We start from the raw sequence: 26263 nt of genomic DNA on the forward strand, positions 1-26263 counted from the left end.
TCATGTCGGAAGAGGGGGTGAAAAGAACGAGGGCTCTCACGGGTTTTCTCCTGGCAGGTTGGTACGAGGGGGAACGGCTGCGCGACGGCGAGCGGGGATGGTTCCTCGCCGAGTGCGCCGAGCCCATCACCTGCCAGGCCACCATCGAGCGCAACATGCAGAGGATGGATCGCCTGCAGGGGTTGGAGACCAACGTGTGAGCCGAAGACGGGGCGGGTCCGCCGCCGCCGCCGCCGAGGGTCCTTCCCGGCCGCCGCCGACCCGCCTTTTAAGCAGACGAAGGAGTTGGAGCTGCCTTCAGGGACCACGTGGGCCGGGTGGCGTTTCAGTCGGGCTTCAGGTCCGGCTTCCTGCTCAAACACTGGCATCGGAAGACACACTTTTCTTTATCGTCTACTAAATCTTCCAAACCGCTGCCAAAGTCCAGGCTTGGAAATGCTTTTCCACACGCGTGTGTGCAAATTGCGGACACGTTTATCGGACGTGCTTTTGTTTAACGTACCAACGACGTGCATTGCAATAACGGGGAATTAGAGGTTATATCGACTGCTCTGTGAATCAAGCTCAGGTTAACTGAATTTGGATCTTAATGATAACATTGAATTATTCCACGAGTGATGAGCCAAGAGGATGTTTGGATGCAGCCGAAACGCCACGATGGCCTGTTCTACTCTCGCCAAAAGGATGATTTATATTTTGCAAGGGTGTTTTTTTGGATTAGACGTCGTCCCGGACCCCCGGCGGGGCTTCTGAGAGCCGATCTCAGGTGCTCCGGCAGCTCTTCCGCTATGCACCACCTTCTACCTCGCTGTTTTGCCACCCGCTTCCAGCCATCGTGTCACGGACGGCTTATTTTCTTCATCCGCCCTGAAATATCACGCCGGCCGGGGGTTTCATCTATGAATAGCTTCTTTGTGGATTTATCCGCGTGACGTTCATTTGTTTGTGCTGGCGGTGACACCGACCCTGCTTTTAACGCGATTGTCCGGCGTAAGTCGTCTTCTTTTCCGGGCTAAGGGGAAACGAACGGCATCCATCACGGCTCGCCGCTCGAGGCCAAAACGTCCCCCTTTTCTGCAAAGACGTGAAGCTTTGCCTTTTCACTCGGGGAAAATCGACCGCATGAAACCACTCGCATGCAGAATCCTAACCTTACAATTGTAAATGACCTGGGTTCTTGTAAATATGTAAAAGCCTCTTTTTTTTTCCTTCAATACAAAATGATATGCAGAATCCTGTATAAAAAAAAAAATACAACATATTTTCAAACATGACCAATAAAAGCTTTATCACAACGCCGACTGTGTTTTATGTATTTTTAAATCCTCAGTGTGGGATTTCTGCCAAGTAAGACCAAGGAGAACAGCTTCATTTGTTACTTTAAAATAAAAAAAAAAATGAAAAAATAAAAAAGGGGGGGGGGGCGACAACGGGCTCTTAAATCTCCTCAGATCTAAATAAAACTTAAATCTTCAGTACAACCACACTTTTTTATTACACATTTGTGAGATGTGGACAGTTTACACGCATTACCGACATGTAAAATGTGCATTTGCTTGTTTGCTCTCAAATAATAACGCGGCGATTTCACCGATCCTTCCGATCTTCGATCAAACGGGTGATTCTGTGTCCGTGATGCAGACGGAAATAATCGCAGGGCGACACGGCGTGATCGTGGCGTCATTTCGCAGTCGTCTTAGCTACATGAGAAGTAAACCGATGCGGGAAGGCAAAGACGAATAAAAGGGAATCTTTCCAAGCTTTTCTCACCCCGTGTTTGTCCTTCAGATTTCATTTCAGAGTCCGTCCTCGGTGCCGGTGGGTAAATAAATAGCCAATGTTCTAACCTCGGCTCTCGTCCTCCTCAAAGTCTTTTCACAAGTTCCCCGTTTTCACGGACGGTCAAAAGTCTGGCAGCTTCTCTTCGACGTCGCTAAATGGACAGCCGTTGCTGTCGGTACGGGGGCCCAAATCAGTTCGACACCCCTGATAGACATTTCTATTGGCATTTAAAAGCTGCGGAGAAGGGACACAAGACAAACGCATCGTGCATAACGACACTGCATCGTGCATAATTGTGCGCGTGATCCTGACCCGCCGTGGACGAGGGGAACTTAGGCTGAGGTCTTTGGACCTCGGCACTCTTTCCTACTCAAATGCACCTCGTCAGGTTCTGTTCTGACCACAGTATTTTATTTCAGCAGGGAAACAGATGTGGCTGCAACTACTGAACGCATCTGCACTTGGATAGAAGCCTGTGTATGAAATGGCTATTGACAGAATTCGATTTATTTTTGTGTTTAAGGGGGGAAAAAAAAAAAAAAAAAAGAAATTCCACGAGCTCGGGGTTTAGCTCATCTCCGTCTCCGCCGTCGTGTCTCCATGAACTCCTCGGAGTCCGTTCGCCGTTTCTTACCAAAGGGGAGAAAACGAATAAAAAGTGCGTATTTTTCCATCCCGTCGAGCGGCTCGTTGCTCACTGTACCTTCCTGACCCGCCGATGCCTCTCCGTCCTGGCGGGCCAGGCGAAGTTGGAGTTGAGCAGCTCTGCTTGTGGATTCTCCTGGTTGGTGATCAGGTCTATGATGGCTGTGATGACGGCGCAGTCTTTGGACTCACGGTCTTGCCAGTCCACCGGCACGGGGTTGCTGATCTTGTCCTCCAGGAGACAATCCAGCTCCCTCTTCAGACTCTGAAAGACCAGAGAGACAGAGAAAGAGAAGAGGTCACGGCTTCTGGGCCAGAAAGCGTGGTTTCATGTTTCCCCGCCGCTTTTGTTTACCTTGATGAGGTGAGCGATGCGGGCCGGAGATTTGAACACGATCCACTGGTCCACGGCGATGGTCTCCTGGTCTTCCTCCCTCTGGATGGTGATGTCGCCTCCGAAGAACAGCAGGGAGAACGGGGACACCTCGGTGCAGTCGTACAGGAAAATCTGTACGGGGGGGGGGGGGGGGGGGGGGGGGTGAAGGCAGGGCCGCGGTGAGGAGGGAGGAGCCGCCAAAAACTCTTGACAAGAAATGTCACCTCGCCCTGCCTGGAAGCCGCCGCACCTCTTAAAGAGAAAGGCGCTCGGGGGAAATCATAGCCGGTGTTCTCGTAAAAAGAACAATAACAACGTGCATGACAGAAGCAGAAATGACCGCATTCTGCGTCTGGACACGATAAACATCGCAATGTTTATGATGCGGTGAAACAAAGGAATGGAGGATTAAAAAGAGAAAGACGAACAGAAAGAAAAAAAACAAACAAAGGCGGCGGAGCGGGGAGGCGGCCATCGGAGAGAACATGAAAGGTGTTTGCGGGACGGTGACATTCATAGAGAACAAAGAAGCCACAGAGCTCGTCGGGGCGCCGCATTGACCGCTTGGCCTCGGACCGCCACCTCCCGCACTGAGCTTTGAAGCACCGCCGTCTTTGAGAGACGCTTGAAAGGCAGAGATTGAATCAAATATTCATCGGCCGTAGAGCTGACATCACCTGCACGGCAACCTTTAACCGGCGACCATTGCGGTCACATCCCCTTCTAGCAGGATGGGCGGGACGCACACTCGCGTGCAAAGACGGCGGTCACGATGCAAAGGTGCGTGTGTGTGTGTGTTTGCGTCGTTACTTACGCTGCTCGTTCTCATCTTCAGGTGGTAGATGAGCCAGGTGTAGTTGAAGTTATTCTCGTTGTAATTGACGGACTTGGGGTGGATGCACACCTTGCCGTCGGCCTGCGTGTACACGTCGGCCCTGGAAACAGCGAGACGTCGCGTTTAGGCGGCACTTCCGGGGAGAATCACAAACAAGGAGATTTCTGCGTCTGAGGAACCATCTTCCACAGGAGCAGAACATGCCTTCTGTTTCCGAATAGGCTCAAACCTCCCTTTTGGGGAAAAGCTTGAAATTAGCGCCAGGCTAACCACAGGCTGTCTCTGCTGAGGGAGATCCTACGATTTACGAATATTAAAAGCTTTTATTGTATCGCTTCATTTATTAGCATATAGCTGCTAGCGCTACTGCTAGGAGCCGTAATAGATCGTTAGTGAGCTGGGATCTGTTTTCCGAAGGTAAAAAGAGGTGTTTCCCGCTGTTTCCATGTGCTCCCTCCTGGGTGAAGACTGGCTTTCAGATCACCTTTCAGAGTGTGATCTGCATGGAAACCGTCATCAGACAACTGGGTTGTGATTTGGCGCCGCATAGATGTCGTCTGAATTGACTTGCCCTCCGTCGAGACCTGAACATTTTATAAAAGTCGGTAATTTACCGAGGAAAATGCCAAACTGCTCTTGTGTGTGTGTGTGTGTGTGTGTGTGTGTGTGTGTGTGTGTGTGTGCGCGCACAAGCTGTCACCCGGAGTTGTGTTCATCTTCACAATAGATCTGGTTAACATCCAAAAGCACCCCTGCAGTGCGGGAGAGAAGATGCTCGCCGAGCAGGAAAGTGCGGATAAATGTGTGGTTTCTTTTGAGGAATGTGTTTATTTAAAAACTGCGAAGAAATCCTTCCACCTTTCTCCACGGAAGGTGAGGTTTGCCTGCACGGAAATAATTCCGCAGTATATCTATGTCTGCAGCCGTCACCGAGGCGTACACCCCAGATGAGTGTGTGTATGTGTGTGTGCCTCTCTTTACACACAGGTCACAACCGCTGCCTATGACAACTGCCTGAGGGCAGTTTAATAACGTCAGCATTGATCTCCATCACCTGGTTTGAGCCTTTTCCTAACGCGGCCTCTGCAAAGTTCTGCAATTGACGGCGGACCCAGAAAACATGAACCCGTGGCGTCCGATCGCATCAGGAGCCGCGCTGTTTGGTCAGAGATCGATGCCGACGAAGGTACGCTACGTTTTCTGTGCTTCTGCTCGCCAGTCCTGCAGGACTTACCCCCCGTGAGCGCGCTGAGTGGGTCGAATTTTGGCCACCTTTGGGTACAGGCCGGCCACTATCACCGCCTTGATCAACTTCTCGTTGTCTGAGGAGGGAAATACAGGGGAGGTTTGAGAAAAAGCGCATTTCGGCTGATTAAAAGGTTGCGTCGCGGCTGGATTTCTTCGGGAGGTTACCCGAGTTGCAGTTGGATTTGGGGTCTTTGGGGTCCTTGCTGCTGACGAAGCCCGCGTGCATGAGATGTTCGGTGAACTGGCCCTTCATGTTGTGCAGCATCTGAAGGACAAAGGGTGGGAAGTGACTTGAGGGAACGAGACAGCGAGGCGACTCTGAACACGGCAGCCGCTCCGGATCACCTGCAGGGTGTTGGCGGACAGGAAGTTGGCCCAGCAGAAGTCCTTCTCCCACCTGATGCCGCGCCGCTTTGCTTCCTCCCAGCCCTGCACGACGGGAAGCGGACAAAAGATGGGAAAACTTCATCCGGCACTCGGGTTACATCGCACGCGGGGAGAAAGAACGATGACTCGTTTACCTGGAAGGCGTTCACGATAGTGAGGTGGTCGCTCTTGGAGTTCATGGACAGCGCCCTTTTCCTTTCACCCGCAAGATCCTCCTTACCCTGAGAGGGGAACCGTCAAGAGTGCGAAGGAAACATCTGCGAAGACCTTTCCGCGAGTCTCTTCCCTACCAGGGGGATGAAGAAGGGGTCCTTGAAGCTGAGCGAGGCGGCGATGGTGAGCACGGGGTCCAGGCAGCCCAGCAGAGCGCCGAACAGGATCAGCTTTCCGATGTGGGGCTCCACGGGCAGGTGAGCCAGGTGGATTCCCAGCGCGGTGAGATTCTCTGCGCCGTCCAGGGCGTTCTGACGAACAGCCAAAGACGATCAGCGGAAGGCAAACATTCCTCTCTTGTCTTTACTTTCTTATCAAAACTGGGAATTCATGTCTGACTTTTGAATATTTGAATTCAAAGTGCGGCGCTCACTGTCCTTGTTGACATTCTCCGGCGGCTCTCCCTCTTTCCTTACCATGGTGGTGAGGTTCTTGATGGCCAGGCCCACCGCCTTCTCCGTGGGAGGGTCCAGAGCTTTCTCCAGGAATTCCGCGATGCGTCCGAGCTTTAACACCTGCGGATTTAACATCTCGTGATTTCCGCGGTTTGTCCGAGCACCCGCTAACAGCAGCAAACACCGAATCGCGTGCGATGCGGGAAGATGAGAATTTCTCCACTTTTACGAACAGATTTGTGCGTACGAATCACTAATACAACGGTGTTCGAGTGTTTGTGCATTAGTCGGTGTCTCTCGCACTCGTAAGGTCTGAGAGATGCATTAGTTTGCCTCTTACCTACCAGCTTAAAAAAAAAAGCACATTACCCATATTCAAATATGAAGTAGGGGAAGACACACACACACACACACACACACACACACTCTAAAACACATTAAACAGAACAATCATCACAAACCCGGATCCGGGTGATCTCTGCCCCGATGTTCCATTTGTATGTGCTGAAATATGTCTGAGTGTTTAAGTGTATTAAAAAAAAGAGAGAGAGTGAAAAGAGTGCGATGGAAACATCCAAAGAAAATCGAAAAAAAAAAAAAAAACCCACGCAGGTCATTAGAAATGCACAAATGGCTTTTTTCCAGGGCTGGATACAATCTTCTCTTTGAAAGTAGGATTGTAATTTTCTTTTTCTCTATTTACCAAGAACTTTGGTAGTATAAAACAAATTAAATGGAAAATTTCAAGGCCCTGAAAGCCAGGAAATGTGTGAGAAGAACGAAGCAAAGTCACTGTCACTCTCCGAAATGATGTACGCGGATCACAGATTGATCGGTCTCACGAGATTAGCGATCACAACTGTCCCGCTAGCATTGATGGCAGATGGCAAGAGTCTGCTATGGAGTCTCTGGAGGTCTTCATGGCTGCTCCACCCAGAGAAGGTGGTCCATGGCTCTCATTAGATGGAAAAAGGCCAGGATTCGACAGAGGAGAAAAACGGCAAGCCTCCCCGCCCGAGACACCCATCAGCAAACACGGTCCCCGTCGGGACTTCCTTTCCTGGAGCGTTACCTTAATCTGCAGGCAGAGCTCCTCCAGCGGCGTCCTCATGATCTCAGGTAATTGATAGGCGTCCAGCAGGCTGGCCCTGAGACTGTTATACAGATGATAGCACTTCCCCGGGCTGACTCTGAGACGAGGAGAAAAAAAAAAAAGGAGGAGGGTCTTATATAACGGTGATGTGAAAACGGTTTAATAGTGAATCAGAGGGATGGAACGGCAGCTCCTGCTAATTGGGCTCTGCTCCGCCGTGAAGGCGCGGCGAGCTGGCGGAGCAGATGTCACAGATATGACACCAGAGGCAGCCGTGATCACACTTTGGATGCCCGGGGGAGAAGGGAGATGGTCCAACGGCGCCGATATACTTCCTTTCTCTTCTTCTAAAACACCCGGCGGCGACGTGGACGCCAGCGAAAAAGCGGGAGGAACACGTACCTGCCGGCGCGGCCTTTCCTCTGCTTGGCGTTGGCCAAGCTGACCCACTCCGCCATCATGGTGCTGATGTTGTTGGTGGTGTCAAAATTGGTTTCCTTGATCTTCCCCCCGTCGATCACAAAGACGACGTCGTCTATCGTGATGCTGCAGTGGGTTATAGCAGCGCCATGGAAGCCACGGGGAAGACGCAGCCGAGACAAAACACCATAGCGTTCATAATATAATACATAATAATTAGCCTTGATGATTAAAACAAACACAAATCAAAGATGGACGCCTACCTGGTCTCAGCTATGTTGGTAGCAATCACAATCTTCCTAACTCCAGGAGGAGGCCTTTTAAACACCTGACAGCGGGACGAGATTGAGTTGCCGATATTGAAAAGTGGCTGGAGCCGGGCGACGGCCTGTGTCACGGAGGAGGAGGGGGTTAGCACTCACCTGGGTTTGATTAACGGTCGGCATGAGGGAGTGCAGGGGGATGATAACAAACCGGTCTGAAACACAAAAGCAAAACTCAAACAGAGCAGCATTTGCAAACATGTCATGCTTGTGAGTACGTGTGTGTGTGTGTGTGTGTGTGTGTGTGTGGAGCTGCTAAACACTCTGAGGGTGCTGATCCTGCAATGAGTTGCCAAAAAATAAAAATAAAAACGTGCAGCATTTTGAGCCCTGCCAGTTCTAAGTGAGCAGGAAAGAAGAGAGTAAAAGCCGGGGTTCTTACTTTGGGGGGAGATGGGGGAACGCGGGGATGAGTCAGCGGGGATACTGCGCTTCCTGTGTGTGTGTGTGTGTGTGAGAGTGTGTGTGTGTGTACCTGAGCGGAACATCTGCTCCGCCATCAACAGGTCATTGAGACTGCTGATGTTGTCCCAGCCGGGCAGGAACACCAAGATGGCGCCGTCCTGACGTAAAACAAGACAGAGCTCGACTCTTAGTGGCAATAAAACAACAACAAAAAAAAAAAAAACAGTTGCTAATAGCAACTGGCGATAATGGACGCAAAGCAAACTTGAGTAAAACTGACTCTGGAGTCTAAAGCGAATCTCTATCAGCGGAAGTGGCACATTTAATTGCAAAATTATTCTTGAAATATTATTAGAACAGCCAAAAATTCTCTTCTTTGAAAGGGAATCAAATATCCCACGGCTTCGAGAACCCGCGGGTGTTAATTAGGGTTAATCATCGTTATCAACCAGTGACACCAGCAGCGGATTGTGTGTGTGACAGTGTGCGTGTGTGTGTGTGCGCGTGCATATCAGTGGGGAAACGTAGGCTGCAATCTAACAGACATAAACACACACATGCAGGTGTTCATTAATGCCTTCGAGTCTTCGCCCGGGGCGTTTGATCACAGACCTCCGCCGAATCATTAGACCATCCTCTCGGTACGAGAGCAGCCGCGGCAAATTTGCCCTTTCCCTCCTGGCCCGTCCACACCGCGGAAAATATCTGGGGGTCGGCATGACTGATGGACGTGACTCCTCAAAAGAGGCAATTTGGATCTTCTTTTCAAACCTCAACGCAAGCTCATTCATGATACAAACACACATTATTTACACAAGGGGGAACATTTGCCGAATGCAGTATAACCTTGTTTTTTGCGGGGTTACGTTCCAAAAAGAACCCGTGATAGGTAAAATCCGTGAAGTAGAAACCTTTATTTTTTTTTACAATTATTATACAATGAAATACTCCATTATACATTGCTGCGGTTGTCCTTATGTTTTTTTCTTCCTTCTTTATGGAGCGAACGGAAGATTCATTAATTCCGTCATGCCGACCTACAGCCGCATAGCTTTTACCTTCCCTTAGCATGTCCAGAAGTTTAACTTTATCTGCCATAGATAGCATCTTCCGCTGCCTTTTGGGCCCTGCAAGGTGCTTTTGTCGCTCCAGAGCGTTTTGTCAACATTATGGGTTTTAGAGAAACTCGAAATTGCAAGAGAATTTGCACGTACATCATGTAAATTTGGCAAGCTGTTTTACGTACGTGTACATATTAAACTGCAACGTTATTGCCGCACAGGTAGAGAAGAAGCGGAGTGACTTTTTAGCCGATCAGAATGCAGAACACGATGCAAATCCGTGAAGTAGCGAAACCGTGAAAAGTAAACCACGTTATAGCGAGGGGTCGCTGTATCTCAAATCACCAACTGTGCGCTCAAAGCACACATATGGGAAGACGGGATATTCAAAAGTAAAGGGGGGGTGTGGGAGAGCATCTTTTCAGTCAGTCATTAGCACTGATCTGCTGCCAACATCGGCGTTATCTCCTCCGTCGTGATGCCGGGACGTGTTCCAATGGAGATGCAGCGTCTCGGCGCCCAGGGAGAACGGGTGAACTCACCTCCTCGTTGAGAACGATGTGACGGATAAGTGCGACGATGAGATCTAGGTCGATCTTGTCATCGTTGTCCAGTATCTTCAGCGCGCTGATGGTTCTGTCAGAGTATCTGGGAAAACAAAAAACAAGAGGATCGATGCTGCTGCTAGGCTGGAGTAATAAAAGCAAGGAACATAAACCATATTATTTTTAAGATTGCTTTAGTTTTCTGGTGTTTTCAACCCGTGAGAATTTTTTTTTGCTTTTTAGCTGTCACCGCAGTCATAAATTTGCAACCTGTAGCGGCTGCAATCGTGCATTTGCAAAAAGCATTTGCAGAGTCCTTGAATTTATTTGAATTGAATTTTTTTTCTGCCTCCTTCCAGTGACAAACAGATGTGAATTTTAGCCATCAATTCTTTTGTCACAGCAGCGTAACAGTTATAGCGTCAATAAACATGACTATAAATATAAATAGAGGCAATTAGAAGATAGCAAAAGACAGCAGAGTGACCAACAAAAACAACATCAAGGATAGGAATGGACAACAGAATGGGGGGAAAAACGACAGTAAGGGTGAAAATAGACACCCAAAACGACAACAACAATAAACAGAGTAACAATAGCAATGACAAAAATAAACAAAGATAAGCAGGAAGCGGATGGGCTGAGACCAGCAAGGATAAAAATAGACAACGGAATTGTCTATTTAATATTTGTCTTTTAATACTAATTCAAATACTTGGGTTTCTCGCAACTTTTTTTAGCTTTCACTACAAAGTCATACATTTTTTATAAAAAGATAAAGCCATCTGATGAAAAAGTGTGTATCTCACCAAGTTGAAGGTTTTTGGCCAAAACGTAGAAATTATTTAAGGTCGGTGTCTGGTGGTGAAAATTACTGAATAGGACGTGACTCTACAATATATATGTCAAATATACTGAAATCCAGCAACAGGTTTAAAAGATAAAGCAATTTAGTCAAAAAGTGTTTATCTCACCAAGTTGGACGTTTTTGGAACAAGTTTTAAATCACAAGGGAATTTGTTAAAAATGGTGTTTTGTGCTAAAATATGTTGAATAGAACTTGATTCTACACAAGATATGTCACATTTACTGAAATCCAGCCGGAGGTTTAAAGGATAAAGTGTTTTGGCCAAAATGTCTCACGAAGTTGAAAGATTTTGGCACAAGTTGTAAATAACATAACCTATGGCCGCCACAATTGTGAGTTTGTGGACTTTTTTTCCTGCCTCCTTCCAGATGTGAATTATTTCCCCCGTCACAGATCTGAATATGACAATTGCACGTCGCCTGTGATTGACAGCTAATTAGCTCCTCAAACCGATGCCAATGGCAGCGAGACAGTTGGCGTCTGCTGCGCGGTGTGGCAGGATTGTTATGATCCTCCACCATATTCTCAATCACCAGAGCGAAGAGATATTGAGATGCTGCGAGCGTTTCAGTCGTGACTAATGACAAACCCAGTGCAGCAGACACACTCCGAGTCAACATAAATAAAACCCCCGTCAGCGTTGACTTTGCTGCGGTGACTCAGGACGGTTTTCTGTGTTTTTCATACTTCATTTTTCAAGGTGTGGCATGAAATGTGTGTGGACGGATGTCCAGATTTGACGTCGCACATTGTTGGGGCGATGACACCGCTTTGAAAAACGGCGGCGATAACCCTTTCGTTCTGTACGCCGAGGCTAAAATAACAGCAGATATTTGAATTTCTCATCCTTTATGGCGCTGTTAAAACTTTAAACAGTTGCAGACACACACACACTTGTGAAAAAAAGTCGTCTTCCCAACCTGTCGCCCGTCAGGTTCCAGTCCCTTAATTGTATATTTATGTTCACATTTAACACAAAACACGAAGCTGAGCAGCACCTCCACCCACCCACTTCTCGTCAGCTCACCTTCCCTCCAGCGAGCGCGCAAACCTTGGCCATTCTGCTGTGTATTCGGCCTCCTTTGCCTGCTTCTCCTGGCTGATGTGGCGCCCCTGCGAAAAGGCTCTTTTCCAAGGAGGCCGCTGGTTCTGCTCCTTGGGAAAGTGCCTGTCGGAAACACGCCGATTGGCAAGTGTGAGACGCTGGATCTGTTTTTTCAGGTGGCTCTGGGTGAACTGACGTGGCCGTGGCTTCTTTTTCTACATGCGCTGAGAGATCGGCGCTGTTCTACCTGGTCATTTCCAAAACATCCTCCAGCAGGAACTCCTCCACCGGGAAAGTCAGGCCAGGGATGTGGATCATTGGACATCCGTCTGAAAGGAGAGAGGAATAGAACAACAGATCCAATGACAAATAAGATAAACTTTATTGATCCCCATAGAGGGAACCTTTTGTAACAGTTATAGTGTCAATGAAGCATCTTCAGCGTGCAGATGGTGCCGTCAAGAGTATCTGGAAAAACAAGAGGATCGATGCTGCTGCTATGCCGGAGTAATAAAAGCAAGGTACATAAACTAGATTATTTTCCAGATTGCTTTATTTTCTAGTGTTTCCAATCCATGCACTTAAGCTTTTTCCACGCCTGTTGAGAACATTTTTTTTTAGCGTTCACCATAAATTCATAAATTTGCAACCTGTAGCGTCCGCAGTCGCGCATTTGCAAAAAAGCATCCTTGAATTTATTTGAATTGAATTTTTTTTCTTCCTCCAGTCAATCTTTTGTCACAGCAGTGTAACAGTTATAGCGTCAATAAATATGACTATAAATATAAATAGAGGCAATTAGAAGATAGCAAAAGACAGCAGAGTGAACAACAACAACATCAAGGATAGGAATGGACAACAGAATGGGGGAAAAAAACGATAGTAAGGGTGAAAATAGACACCCAAAATGACAACAACAATAAACAGAGTAACAATAGCAATGACAAAAATAAACAAAGATAAGCAGGAAGCGGATGGGCTGAGACCAGCAAGGATAAAAATAGACAACGGAATTGTCTATTTAATAATTGTCTTTTAATACTAATTCAAATAGTTGGGTTTCTCGCAACTTTTTTTAGCTTTCACTACAGAGTCATACATTTTTTATAAAAAGATAAAGCCATCTGATGAAAAAGTGTGTATCTCGCCAGGTTGAAGGTTTTTGGCCGAAACGAAATCAAGGTTAGAAATGGACAACAGAACGGGGGGAAAAGGGACAGTAAGGGCAGAAAATAGACAACCAGTGCAAAAGCAATGACAAAAATAAACAAAAACAAGCGGGATGCGAATAGGCTGAGACAGAATTGTCTAATTAATACTAGTCTTAAATACGAACTCAAATACTTGGGTTCATTGCGGTAAAACACAGAAAAATCGTCCTCTTGAACGCTTGTTACCGAAATACATGGAGAACTTCTCGGCATTGAGCGTGGCGCTCATGAGGACGATCCTGAGGTCGTCTCGGGATTCGAGGAGGTCCTTCACGATCGTGAGGAGAACGTCCGACTGCAGGCTCCTCTCGTGGACCTCGTCCAAAACCAGGTGGCTGATGCTGGACAACAATCTGCGCGGGAAGGAGAGACGTTCAGATGGCTCTCATTCCTCCCTCCACCACCCACCATCATTTATTAAAGTACAACTATTATTTAAGTACCGTCATTAGCGGACCATTAGCCGCTACTTTATTCACAAGCTTTGAACACCGCAGCTTAACACCGCCAGCTGAGTAGCACAATAATGTGAACGGTAAATATTCATCTGCACGTTCCAGTGGAATTAGCGCTGCGTCCCGTCGCTGTTGATGGTTAAAATAAGCATGGCGCCCGGAGGACTGCTTTTAAGCAGACGGTGCTACTATTTTCAACTTTATCTATTGAAAGCTACTGATTGCCTGAAATTCAGTTCTCTCAAACAATTATTATTTGCAAGGCGTAGACTGCTTACATTTAGAGTCATGATGCCTTTTTGCTTTTGTTACAAGTTATGAAAATCCCAGATTTAAGAGCGGTATCGACTGTAATTTCCGGACTATGAGCCGCTACTTTTTTCACACGCTTAAACAACGATGCGGCTAATTTAGGGATTTTTAGGGGCTAACGAGCTTCACGCCGTAAAAACATTTAGCCCGGTCAAATTGGACCCGTGAAATGACCGTGAAATTCTGAGGCCGTTTAATTCCCACACAGAAGAAGACGACTTAATAGTTTTAGTGTGCAGGACGAAGACCAAGGCGCCAATTGGATGAAGTAGGACTGGAGCTGGGATGGAAAATGATGGATCCACTTGTCCTTGTTATTTATTATTCATCTTTTTCAACAGCCGTGTTACAGGTATTGTCTGGAAAAAAACATTTCCAGTGCGCATTTGTGGATGTTACCGGAATGTATTTCAGGGAAAAGTTGAAAACGAGGACACCCGCGGCCCATATACGTACACATATATTTATCTAGTTACTTTTAGCCGGTGTGGCTTATATCCAGGTGCACTAAATAGTCTGGAAATGACGGTAGTAATAGATGATTGGTGTTTTTCCCCCTCAACCGTGGTTACCCATCGCTCTCTCTTTCTCCCGCGACCGGTCGAGGCAGAAGGTTCTCGAACCTCGAAAGCTCGGCTCTCTCTGAGGTTTGCGCACCGGTAAAAGGCGATTGTGTGTTGGATCAAATGAACCGATCACCTCCACATGGTATTTCATGTTATTAATGCATTAATTCACATTTGTGCTCTTTGCTGTTCTCATACCACTGTTGGACGTTCCAATTACTGCAGTGTTACGAGTACAGGAAGATGGATTTTTCTTCGTTTTGATTTCGATCCATACAGAAAAGGCATATCCTCGATTTTCCATTTTAGACAAATGAGCTGAACGGCAGAGGAACCCTGATGTCATCGCATCGCCTCCAGTGCAGGGCAAACCGTCAACACTGATTTCATAGGGAGAGTTCCACTCATGCTGTTTATATATTGCTGTTCAGAATTCTTATTTTGAATGAGATTAGATCAGGAAACACTCTTCACAAAGCCCGACATACAATGCATAATGTGAATACAGTTTCCTGTGTTTGCTTTTTGGCTAGAACGTTGCTTTGTCTCTCTCCTGGAAAGGATTTCTGGACAGAGAACTTCATCTCTAATTTAACAGTTGGCCACCAAATCCAAACGCAGCCCGGAGGGGCCAGATGCGGACGTACAGAAGCCGCAGCTTAGTTTATGCCAAAAAACTCGCAGTGTTTTGCGAGTCGACCGGAGTCCCACAATGACTCACTTGGACCGTTACAGTTCTGGATGAGCGGGAAACAAAAACACAAAACAAAACCTGACACCCCCCCACCCCCACCCCCTTACTGTGTCTCCAAGTGAAGACACTTTAAAATGCAGGGAAGACTGCGCAGGGATGAGTCAACAGAGGCTGTTGTGTGTGTGTGTGTGAGTGTGTGAGTGTGTGTGTGTCAGTCTTCATTTTCTCTGCCTGCAAACGAGTGCTTCATGCACTGACCGTGGATTCGGCCACAAATCAATGGGGAGAATGCAAAGTGACGCAGGGAGAGGAGGAAGGACAGCTGGGACGGACACTCGCGGCAGGAGACGCCCCAAAAAAATAAAGATGTTCTGAGAAGAAAGAAAGATGGCGAGGAGGAAAGGTCGGAGAGAAACTCACGGGTCCGAGCGCAGCCATTGGAGGATGATGCCGGTTGTACAATACAGGATCGAGCCTTGTCTCCGGGGCAAGCGGCTGTTGAACGGAGAAACGAAAAACTCAGCACAAATCAATCGGAGGGTAAAATGAATGCAAATGTTGCCGGTAAAAGGGGGAGGATTGAGGAACATCTGAAGCTCAATGGCTCATCATCTCTTAATATTGATTCCATCGATAAAAAACTTCACAATCATTTTGATGTAATATGCCTTCACACATTCATCACGCTTCTCTGGAAACTGATTTCACTGACAGCTGAACAAAAATAAGAGCATCGCTGTGATATTCAGGAAGAGGAGACTGGCAGCAGTTGTCAAAAACACAGCAGGAGGGATGTAAAACATCGTGTTGACATCTTCACTTCGAGGTAAGAACGTTACTGCGACGTGTCCTTCTCATCAGCTGCAGGAGCTTCTACCGCGACGTAAAGAGTTCCTTTGTTCACAATGAGGAGCTGAAAATATCATATCGTCAATTTATTTTACAAAAGGTTCACGAAGACGCTGCGGCCCAGAAAAATCCACCGTTGTGAACTCAGGAAGAGTGACGAGACTGAAATAACGCATTCACGCCTTTAGCTGTGAGGCGGAAGCGCTATCCGCTGCTAACCCTGATACCATTCATACCCATTAAACTGATTGGGAGTGCAATAAATATTGATCCAAAATGTTTTCTTATGTTTTCCCGCGACGAGAGCGTTTGTTTAAAAAAAGGTTCCGACCTCCAACACCACTGGAGCGGTTTGGAGAAAATGTCCTCACCTCTGCAAGCGGATCTGGTAACCACAGGAATTCCCGTTGCCGACGCTCTCGGCCCTCTCGGCGGCCACGCGCTCCGCCACCTGAGCAGCACAAAGACGCACCATCAAGTGGAATCAGCGCTGCGTCCTGTCAGTATTGATGGTTAAAATAAGCACGGCGACTGCTTGGAAGCAGACGTCCTTTCTGTGATACCGGCGGGACGTCACTGTTTTCAACTTTGTCAAAACTACTGATACACTACTCACACACTTAATTTTAATTTATGGATTTTTTGGGGGGGGCTAGCGTGGTTCATGCCGACAAAATATACAGCCTGGTCATTTGGGACCAATGAAATGACCGTGATATTTGTTAGCGATCAGCTGGGGTAGGATGAAGTAGGATGAAGGATAGAAAATCGATGGATACTTTTATTTGAGTTATTTATTATTCATCTTTTTCATCAGCTGTTTTACAGCTACCCTTTGGGAAAAAAAGCATTTCCAGGACGTGTTTGTGGATGTTACCGGTATATATTTAATCAAAAATTAAAAAAAAATTGTTTCTGTGTAAGTATCTCATGTTACAACATGGATTATAAACATGTGCGGCTGATGTAAGTAGAAAAAGGAAAAAAAAAACACTTTGCCCAGTTTGTTGGGTGCTGGATCAAAAAAAGTCGACTGAATAGAGGTTTGAAAAAATCCGCAGATCAAAAGTGCTCCAAAAATAATATGTGCACACATGTCTCTGATAAGGACGTATGCTCGAAACATCATACGAGAATAAGCTTTTTGTACTATATGTAGAAAAATTATCTTTATTTTTTGGTGACTTTTCGGTGTGTGGATTTTTTCAAACCTCTATTCAGTCGGCTTATATAGGTACACATATATTTATTTAGTTATTTTTAGCCGGTGCGGCTTATATTCAGGTGCGCTCAAGAGTTCGGAAACAATGGTATTTAGATTTATGTTAAAACAGTGGTTCTTAACCTGGGTTCGATCGAACCCCAGGGGTTCGGTGGGTCAGTCTCAGGGGTTCGGCGGAGGTCAAGACACACATTGGTGATGACATCACTTGCTGCAGGTGATCACGCTACATAGCTCGGCCTATCCGTGCCGCGGGGATTTTGGCGCGCTCAGTTGTAGTAACTTGTGACTGTCGTGATGGTACGTCATGTGATTTCTTTCTTAATTTTTAATCCCTTCATACTAATTATGTTGGACAAAAAAAGAAAGCGGTCGGAATAATACGTACAATACGGATTCACATGTATGACGGAACTTGATTGGAATCGATGTCCTAACTGCATGATTTGGAATGACAAGATGAGCAATTCTAGTCCAGCACCGGCAAAACTAAGGGAAGGCTTCCTTCAGCTGCATGGAGATGGGAACTACAAGAACATAGCGCTTGCTGAATTCAAGGTGAAGGGAGCCAGATTCGATGAAAAGGCTACTCTGCCTGTTCTTTGTACCCATCGACGAAACGATCCTCGATCCAATAAAGAAGGGTTCGGTGAATGCGCGTGTAAAACAGGTGGGGTTCAGTACCTCCAACAAGGTTAAGAACCACTGTGTTAAAACAACTGAGAAAAAAAGAAGCAGCACAAAATGACCCATTTGAATCTATGACTTATAGCGCGGCGAGGTCCGAACGTCCGCACTCCGCTTACCGAGATGGCGCTGATGCGACGGGGCTGAGTGCAAATGACGCGGCACAGGGAGCCCATGCCGCGGCTGATGTGGTCGTCCAGGATGAACTGGGTGACCTGGGTGGTTTTCCCACAGCCCGTCTCTCCGCTCACAACCACGACGCGGTTGGAGTTGATCAGCTGCACCAACTCCTGAGGGGGGAAACGGAAACAAAACCACCCGCGCTTGAGGAAAATATCGACTCGGGAAGGAACGGACACGCCGTCAAGGGATCCGACAAAATCTATTGTGTGATTGTAGAGAGCAGAAAAAAATTTACCTCCTTCATCGAGTAAGACGGCAATTTTTCCCTGAATTTCTGTAGGTGAAAAAAAAAAGGACAAATATTAGTTTTGTTGGAACGGAGCTCGTGGAAAATGCGACTACTTCGATAAACCGGATATCTCGACACTCACCAGCATGTCCTTGTATCTCGGGTTTGACTTCTTGCTCTGCAGGTCGTTCTTTAAATCGTCGTCCAGCGACTTGTTTCTGATCACGTCCTGAAATAAGAAGTCCAGATCCTTGTCTTCCCTTCTCACTTTGTCCTTCTCCACCTGCTGTGGCTCCGGCTCGTCTTCGTCCCACACATCCGGGATCTCGTCTTTGACATTCGCCTTCGAGGAGTGACTGACAAATGATAACGAAGCCTATCAGTAAAACCGAGCCGCCGCGGAAAGACTGCAACTACTTTCCGACATCTGTCGTTTACCATTGCGATTTGTCGCGGCCCCTCTCGTCAATATCTTCCTCCTCGTCCTCAGATTTGATGTTCTCCTCGTTGGGCAAATCCCCGTCAAAGTAGCTGCGTATTTATTCCGGAACATATTGAGTGAGTCGGCGAGCAGATCTTGGAAGGAAAAGCTGTGAAGGATTTCTCACCAGTGGCTACTATGATGAGCAGCTTTGTGCCGGTCGCTCCCCCTGCCTCCCCTCCACGGGCCGGGCAGATCATTCTGGACGGAGTTAAGCAGCTTGGTGATGTGCTGCTCTCTCGACTCGTCCATCTGGACCAGTGCTCGCTGCGAAGACCCGAGAGAATATTGAGGGCCTAGAATATCGCATTGTTGTCGTCAAAACGTGTTGCGATGTTTTAGCTATAACAGCCGTTCGCTTAACTTCCTTGGTTGCCTTGGAGGATTGAGCGACATTTACGGTTCAGCCCTTCAGGACTTTGTCATGCCAGAATAAAATTGATATATATACATATACATATATATGTAGTCAGGTGTTCTCCCAATTGGAAATCATGGAGGGGTCTAAAATTTCCATCGTTGGAGCATTTGCACTGTGAGAGACAGAATTGAAAAAAAAAACAAACATCGGAAATCACATTGTATGATTTTTTTAAACAATATAATAATAATTTATTTTTTATTTAGTCCCGTGGGGAACATGGTTCTCTGCAGTTAATCCATCATGGATGCACCATGAGCAGTAGGCTGCCATCCACCAGCGCCAGGGGAGCAGTTGGGGGTTCAGTGTCTTGCTCAACAACACTGACACACTAGGAGGAGCCAGGAATCGAACCAGGAATGTTCGGTTCTCCTGTGCCACGCCGCCTCCAAACAATTGAAGCTGGAAAGGACAACAGAGCAATTGCAAAGCGGCTTGGTGAAAAAAAAAAAAACAACTATTGGAGCCATTGTCAGAAAATGGAAGAGGCTACTGATGACTGTCAATGTCCCTCAGAATGGGTTAGAAGATCCCCACAGAAGATCTCTCCTCGTGGGGTATCGATGATCCTAAGAAAGGTGAAGTATCAGCCTAGAACGACATGAGGGGAGTTGGTCAATGACCTGAAGACAAGTGGGACCACCGTTTCCAAATTTTCTCCAAGGTCCGAAGGACTCGTTGAAGAAAGGGTGAACGGGGCCATGTATTGTGAGATATTGGGCGAAAACCTCCTTCCCACAGTCAGAACATTGAAGACGGGTCCAACATGACAATGATCCGAAGCATACAGCCAGGAAAACCAAGGAGTGTCTCCAAAATCAGACAATGTGATTTTCTGGATTTTGATTTCTCATTCTGTCTCTCATAGTTGAAGTGTAGCTATGATGAAAATTTCAGGCCTCTATCATCTTTTTAAGTGGGAGAACTTGCACAATAAATAAGTTTTTGCCCCACTGTGTGTGTGTGTATGTGTATGTGTGAGTATACACGTACACACACACACACACACACACACACACACACACACACACACACACATATAGGTCTTTCTTTATATTAATCTTTTTTTTATTAATCTTATTCTTTGATGTTCAAAATTTGTTTATGTTACTCCATGTACCCCTCCATTGCCCCTCAAGGACACTAATTTATCCTTTATAATTCTCTCTAGGGGAAATTGCCAGGGGAGCAGTTAGGGGTTCAGTGTCTTGCTCAACAACACTTCGACACACTAGGAGGAGCCGGGAATCGAAGTGTTGTTCAAAATTCAAAAGAATGTTTTTTCTGATTCTGATTTGAGAGATTTTTGCAGGATTTCAGCCCACAGTTTCCCCCCTGGACACCACTGCACAAGAACCCTCTGCATTTACAGCATCAACCATGCCTTCAGCAGACATGGACAATAACAACCTCCTTACAACGCAAACATGCAAAGAAAACATTTTCTTTTGCAGCCATATATCATGCACGTCCGATTCAATGATCACTGATACATGATATCTACTTTATTTCACACATAAGATTTGACAATGTATGTGTGTCACAGTTCCCCCCAGACGCCATGTGACCTGCCTGCTTTACGGGCATCACACGGGTACCTGGGTACCACCCACAGCAAGCACGCCGGTCTGGACCGAAAACACCTGAGCGGAGAACAGACTCGTCCTGCCAAAGAGGCCGGGGTTGCACGAGATCTCACACAACAGCGTGTTGATATTTGCCATCTTTAATCAAGTGATGTACTGGTGGCGGCAGCATATCATCTCCAGGCAGGAAGACAGTTTCTTCAATCTCGTAACTACACAGCTATTGGTTTCATTTTCAGTACGCGAAAAGGTCTCACAGCTATATGATCCCTGGTTGGATTTCGATATGGGGCCTTTCTGTTTGGAGTCGCCATGTCCTCTCAGTGCCTGCGTGGATTTCCTTCCACCGTCCACAAACATGCAGGTTTTTTTATAATATATAGAATGATCGATCCATCCATTGTCTACTGCTTATCCTACTAAGGGTTGCAGGGGATGCTGGAGATTAAAACATACATTCACCCTCTTATTCACAAAGCCGTACAATATCGGGTCTCCACTGAATCTCCTGCTTGTTTTTGGACAGCAGGAGGAACCCTGAGGAACCCTGCAGGAGGAACCCTGAGGAACCCCACACAGACTCAGGGAGAACACGGGAGACTCCGCACAGAAAGATCCCTGTGGGAATCCAACCAGGGACCTTCTCGCTGTGAGGCTGACGCATTAACCCCTGCATCGCCCTATCTGCATGTAGATACATGTATTATATTAATGATTTAAGGTGAAAGGTGTATAAGACAGTGGTTAGACCAGCGATGTATGATCTGGAAGAAAAGACAGGAGGCAGAGCTGAAGGTTGCCGAGCCGAAGGTCGCGCAGATGAGGATTTTGAGGTTCTCTTTAGGAGTGACCAGCATGGATAGGATAAGAAATGAGTCCATCAGAGGGACGGCACATGTTAGATGTTTTGGAGAAAAGGTCAGGGAAGCCAGACTGAGATGGTTGGGGATAGTAAATATATTGGTAGACAGATGCTGGAACTGGAGATCTAAAGGAAGACCCAAGAGAGGATTTATGGACGTAGTGAATTGGTGTGAGAGAGGAGGATATAGAGAATAGATGGCTTAGATGGAGAAGGTGGACTTGCTGCATGACCCCCGAAGGGAAAAGCTTAAAAGTAAAGAAGAGAGTTATAACTTACGGTGTTATTTACTGAGGGGAACAGGTGAATTAAGTGTAACACTCTGAATCCTTGAATTACCACAACTATACCTGAATGTTTATATTGTTATCCTTGTTCGTTTGCTTTCCTCGAAGGGTGGGAAACCTTCAACAACCACTGCACTGACTTCGTTCATAGCCTGATGCATGAAAAACGATTAAAAATCGAATTTAAAGAGCGGCTTACCGACGACTTTTCCGCCTGTTTCTTCTTCGTCGCCCCGAACGATGCGTACCACAGGCCGATGTCCCGGCCCCTCAGGTGGGATGGATGCCGGTCCCGCGGTCTGCCGCCTCCCTGGTCCTGGTCCTGGTCCTTGTCCTTGTAACCGCAGCCCCACGACCCTCCTCCTCCCCCTCCACCTCTGTCCCAGCGTTCTCTGCCGCCATCCGAATACCCTCTCCCTCCCCTTCGGCCCCTCCAGCCCCCTCCGCCGCCGTATCCAGAACTCATCCCCGCAGTGTGCGGACGGATTCGGTCGGGATGTTGCGTTTAGCTAGAGAACGCCGCAACTTCCGGTAGCTAGCGCCTCAGAAGAAGCTGGCAAAGAACGTTAAAACCCGGCCGGCTCGAAATCGCACCGGAGAACCGGTATCTCAACAAATACAAGCACAACTAAAACGATGTCCTGCTAAATTCCTCTTTTTGAAAAAAAGACGTTGAGGGAGGCTGCGGTGAAACAGCCGGTGGCTCATCACTTGACGCTAGCAGCTAGCCCGTCCGGCTCGTCGCAGAAAGATGGCGTCACGGAATAACCCCTACCCAGCCGCGCATGCGCCGGAGCGCCCGCCACTTGCCTCGCCCCTTTCCGGCTGCAACGCTGCTCGGCGGGCGCGTAATAAATAACGAAATGCGATTTTTTTTTTTTGTCAGATTTTTAACTCTTTTACGAGACCAATTTCAGCCCAGAAAACTTGTTTGTGTTATCAAATTGAATTTATTTTGCAAAAAAAACCCAGCAAAAAATAGTGGACTATTTTGGTCAAGTTTCAAGTAATCATGCCCTGTGAATGGTTTTGCCAAGATTTAACAATGATGAGTGGTAGTCTTTTAAAGTTTGACTGAGAAGTTAGACAAGCATGCTTTTTAAAGATGCTTGCACAGGGTTTAATGACCAACGGCCTGTTTACACACATCCCTTCACACTATCTCGCTTCGCTGTGGACAGCAAAGTAAGAGTTTCATTGTATAGGGTAACACATTTCCTGACTGGACACGTGACAATAAACAATTTTAATCTTCAGTCTTCAAAGCAGGGAACAAATTCAAGTTTTGCGTCGCTCCAAGTGATCTACTAAGAAATACTAGAACTCAGGTGACCAAATCAAAACACTACACATGCATTGGTTAACATCAACCAGCTGCACCTCTGCTGCATACAGAAAAATCAATTGTTTGGCTAGCATAGAAACTAGCTAGAAACTCCGCTGAAACCAAGACACTGTCTGTGTCCACTTTGGTTTTGCTATCTGATCTCTCAAATCATCAGTCTGCATCTCGACCCATCAATCCTGGATTATGATTATTCCTGACAAGTTTCCACACTGTTTCCTGCAAACACCTGTGCAACTGGTGTCATGCGGTGTGGCACTGACCTAATCACAATCATATTTACAAACACATGAACCCCACAGAGTAGCTTATTCACCTCTTGACTTGCTAGCTCTAATTTGCTGTTTCTAAATTCTGCAGCCGAGGAGCCGTAAGAAGAATCCCTGGAATCACGAACGCCCCCGACGATGAGGCAGGAGAACTGTGTGCCTCTCTTGGTGGCTCTTCGCAGACGTTTTATGATCGCTCAGCATAAGAAACTAGTAACACACATGCAGTTGTTGACAAAAAACACTGCTGATTGGAAATGTAGTTCATATAGTAAAAGTGTTTAAATAAGAGACAGCAATGGGGTGTTAGTGCAGAGCACGTCAGCAGTCAGCCGTTATTGCGTGATATACGTTGAGGCTCGACAGTCGGCGGCCTCACCGCACGTATCTTTTCAGTATTTGAACAGTGGATGGGAAAATCCAGCGATTTTGAATTAAAAAAAAAAACAATCTAAAACTGGTGAAGTTAAAGGAAAAATATTCATAGAGCAAATCACCGATAAGCATTTGATTCTTTTCTTCATTTCACATTTTTTTTCTTTCCAAGATTGGCAACAGCACTGTATGCACTTATTCTTTCATGGTTACCGAGGAGTAATCATTACAATCATCATGATTGAGTGACTTAATCCGAACAATACGAGGTATATCGGTGTATTTCTGTTTTGTACATCAAGCATACACATTTTCATTGAGTGACATCATCGTTGTCCGTCAGACTTATTCATTTATCAACTTGCAAGATGAGATAAATATCTTGAATAACAGTACATTTAAATCATTTTGGCCTAGTTGACATTTGAGGCCAAATAGCAGTACTTGCATGTGTTTAGCTAAAGGTCAGAACATTGTTTACATAATAATGCTCAGGAACCCGAGTCTAATCCATTCAGATTTAATGGAGCCGGTTAATATGTCATACATTTTATTCTGATGTTCATGCCTGTTTTTATTTTATTTGATTTTATTCAAATCCAACAGGGACAGATTTTCTGCTTACAGCCCTAATTTTGGGTGGATATGCCCACAAACACAGATCACGAGGGCGGGTATGGAAGCTCCCCACGTGTCTCCTCTGCAAATTCAATCCAGTGCAAATCAGAATTGTTGTAAATTGTACTTACTATGTCACTGCTAAACAGGCGCTGTCCAGTCCAAAGGTTTATTCCAGAGACATCAACGATACACTAATGAAGTCTCTTCACTTAATTACGTTGATACCCATTTGTATTGCTAGTCCATTTGATATCTGTCCAAGTGTAACGAAATAAAAGATCTGGGTTTAAACCCTCGATTTTGCGCAGACTTTGCAGGGCTTGTACATTCATCATCCTAAACATTGTGACTACTGGCTGGTGAAATTCATAGCATTGATTATCTTGTTATAATGGTACCTGTGGGCTGGGGGGCAGGTAGGGGACGTATCACGCGGCAAGCCGTCATTTTGGTCATAAAAGGCGATGAAGCATTGGGGCGTCAGTGACTTTGCCAAGGCATCGGTGAGCATCGCCCAAATTGCAGCCCATGCAGGGAGGTCCCAGTTTGCTGCAGACAGGATTTACCAAAAGTGTAAGGAAAAGAAGTGTCAGTTCAGACTTCTCCCACTCGGTCATTTGTCCCCAATTAAAAGACACACGTGTTGGCATAATCACACCAAGAACCACACATCTATAAATAAACGCTACATCCGTGTCCGGCGATACCAGCCAAGGCACTAATTGCCGGAAAGGTTAACCTTGCCGGAAAGGCGGCGCATCGGTGGTTGCCATGTGGCCGCACAGCCAAGGTCAGGGTGTCCACGCCGACCCCTGTTCACAACCGCAAGCACCGACAGTTTGCGTGTCGGCGGACCACAGAGCAACCGAGGAAGGTGACCCGGTCTGATGAGTCACATATTCTTTGCCAGGTACATGTGCGTCCCTTACCTGGGGGCAAAACAGGACGAGGGTGCATGATGGGAAAAGGGCAAGTGAGGGGGAGGTGGTGCGATGCATCGGGCGGCGTCGCGTCTCCAAACCCATGTCTTGCCGGTCGTGCAGATGCTCCTCGGAGACCTCCCACCGACCCTGACGCTGTTGCAAGATAAGTACATCCATACCAGTTGGCTCTTTCGGTCCAAAACGGTTTGAGAAACATAACCAGGAGTTGCTTCGTCCTGCAAAATCCCACATCTCAGCACAAGCAAGGTGCTTCCAATCCGCCGAGCCCCCCCGGCCCGCAGCTTGGACTTCCTAAAGGACGCGCAGCTGGTAAATACGACACAAGCATAGCGGCTTCAAGCCCCGAAACGTCTTGAAGCTGAGGAGGACCCTTAAGTCTTCCTGTTTAATTGTTCCAGCGCGACCTTCAAAACTCCAAGACGACTTCAAGCCTGACCTGAAGGAACCAAAAATAGCATCGCCTGCCCCAAACCTCCTTTTGAGAGAAAATATGCGCTGTCAAGTTTAATTGCTGCGGCCGGCTCATCCTGCTTACAGAACGCTTCCAGAGTGACCTGCTGTCTGGGCCTTAAAGGTTAGAGCCCAATGAAAAAGATCCGGCGTGACTGATGCGGAGTACAACCACTCAAGGGTTGCTGGCTTTCCTGGCGAATATCATTTATATGCCCTTTTTAATTGAAATAGAGCCTATTTGTCTGATTTTGTACCAAAATGTAAAGTCAGCAAAGCTAAAGCTATACTATCCTGCTGCTAGTGGAGATATATAATACTGCATTGTACTGACTTCCTACACAAGACTGCACTGGATTTGCGTGAAAACAAAAACCCAGCGCTGAAGTGGGCGACGGGCTCGTACCGTTCGAATCAACATCTTTTATTTTTCAGTTTTCTGTATATGGTGGTGGTTGATTATTACAGTGCTCCATCAACCCTCACACACACACACACACACACACACACACACATTGAGTGCTTGTATTTGGATGTTCCCACTCATCAAAACTTGATTGCACTTGTTTTGAA

At 46.7% G+C, this 26263-nt stretch overlaps 2 protein-coding genes across 4 annotated transcripts in view; one reads left to right on the forward strand and one right to left on the reverse strand.

Moving 5' to 3' along the window:
* LOC147224526 (rho guanine nucleotide exchange factor 26-like) overlaps positions 1-2332 on the forward strand; it is a 45707-nt gene extending 43375 nt beyond the window's left edge. For all 3 annotated transcript variants that reach the window (XM_086164865.1, XM_086164866.1, XM_086164863.1), the window contains one exon: positions 58-2332. In XM_086164865.1, coding sequence (XP_086020991.1) covers positions 58-200 — 143 coding nt within the window. In that variant the 3' untranslated portion in view covers positions 201-2332. The remainder of the gene's footprint in view (positions 1-57) is intronic.
* dhx36 (DEAH (Asp-Glu-Ala-His) box polypeptide 36) lies at positions 1472-22419 on the reverse strand. Its single transcript, XM_086164870.1, has 27 exons — positions 21886-22419; positions 18658-18797; positions 18488-18580; positions 18192-18405; positions 18056-18094; positions 17757-17927; positions 16100-16179; positions 15300-15374; positions 13039-13205; positions 11889-11970; positions 11624-11764; positions 9726-9831; positions 8193-8280; positions 7817-7872; positions 7658-7722; positions 7377-7520; positions 6954-7071; positions 5903-6001; positions 5564-5737; positions 5408-5494; positions 5232-5315; positions 5052-5151; positions 4873-4960; positions 3618-3738; positions 2783-2935; positions 2486-2692; positions 1472-2411 (listed from the first exon to the last, which is right to left on the reverse strand). Exons 1-27 carry the CDS (start codon positions 22150-22152, stop codon positions 2355-2357), a joined length of 3216 nt encoding a protein of 1071 aa, XP_086020996.1. The 5' UTR covers positions 22153-22419; the 3' UTR covers positions 1472-2354.
* Positions 22420-26263: the final 3844 nt, after the last annotated feature.

The sequence above is a fragment of the Fistularia commersonii genome, chromosome 18 (genome assembly GCF_037954325.1).
Source record: "Fistularia commersonii isolate RoL2024-O1a breed Wild chromosome 18, RoL_Fcom_v1.0, whole genome shotgun sequence".
Classification (NCBI taxonomy): domain Eukaryota; kingdom Metazoa; phylum Chordata; class Actinopteri; order Syngnathiformes; family Fistulariidae; genus Fistularia; species Fistularia commersonii.

Coding starts and splice junctions, on each gene's coding strand:
- dhx36 (XM_086164870.1), bottom strand. CDS start 22,152: ATGAGTTCTGGATACGGCGGCGGAGGGGGCTGGAGGGGCCGAAGGGGA. Junction 6,002..6,953: donor AGCTCTGCCTGCAGATTAAG/GTAACGCTCCAG, acceptor TTAAATCCGCAG/GTGTTAAAGCTCGGACGCAT. Junction 5,152..5,231: donor TGTCCGCCAACACCCTGCAG/GTGATCCGGAGC, acceptor TTTGTCCTTCAG/ATGCTGCACAACATGAAGGG.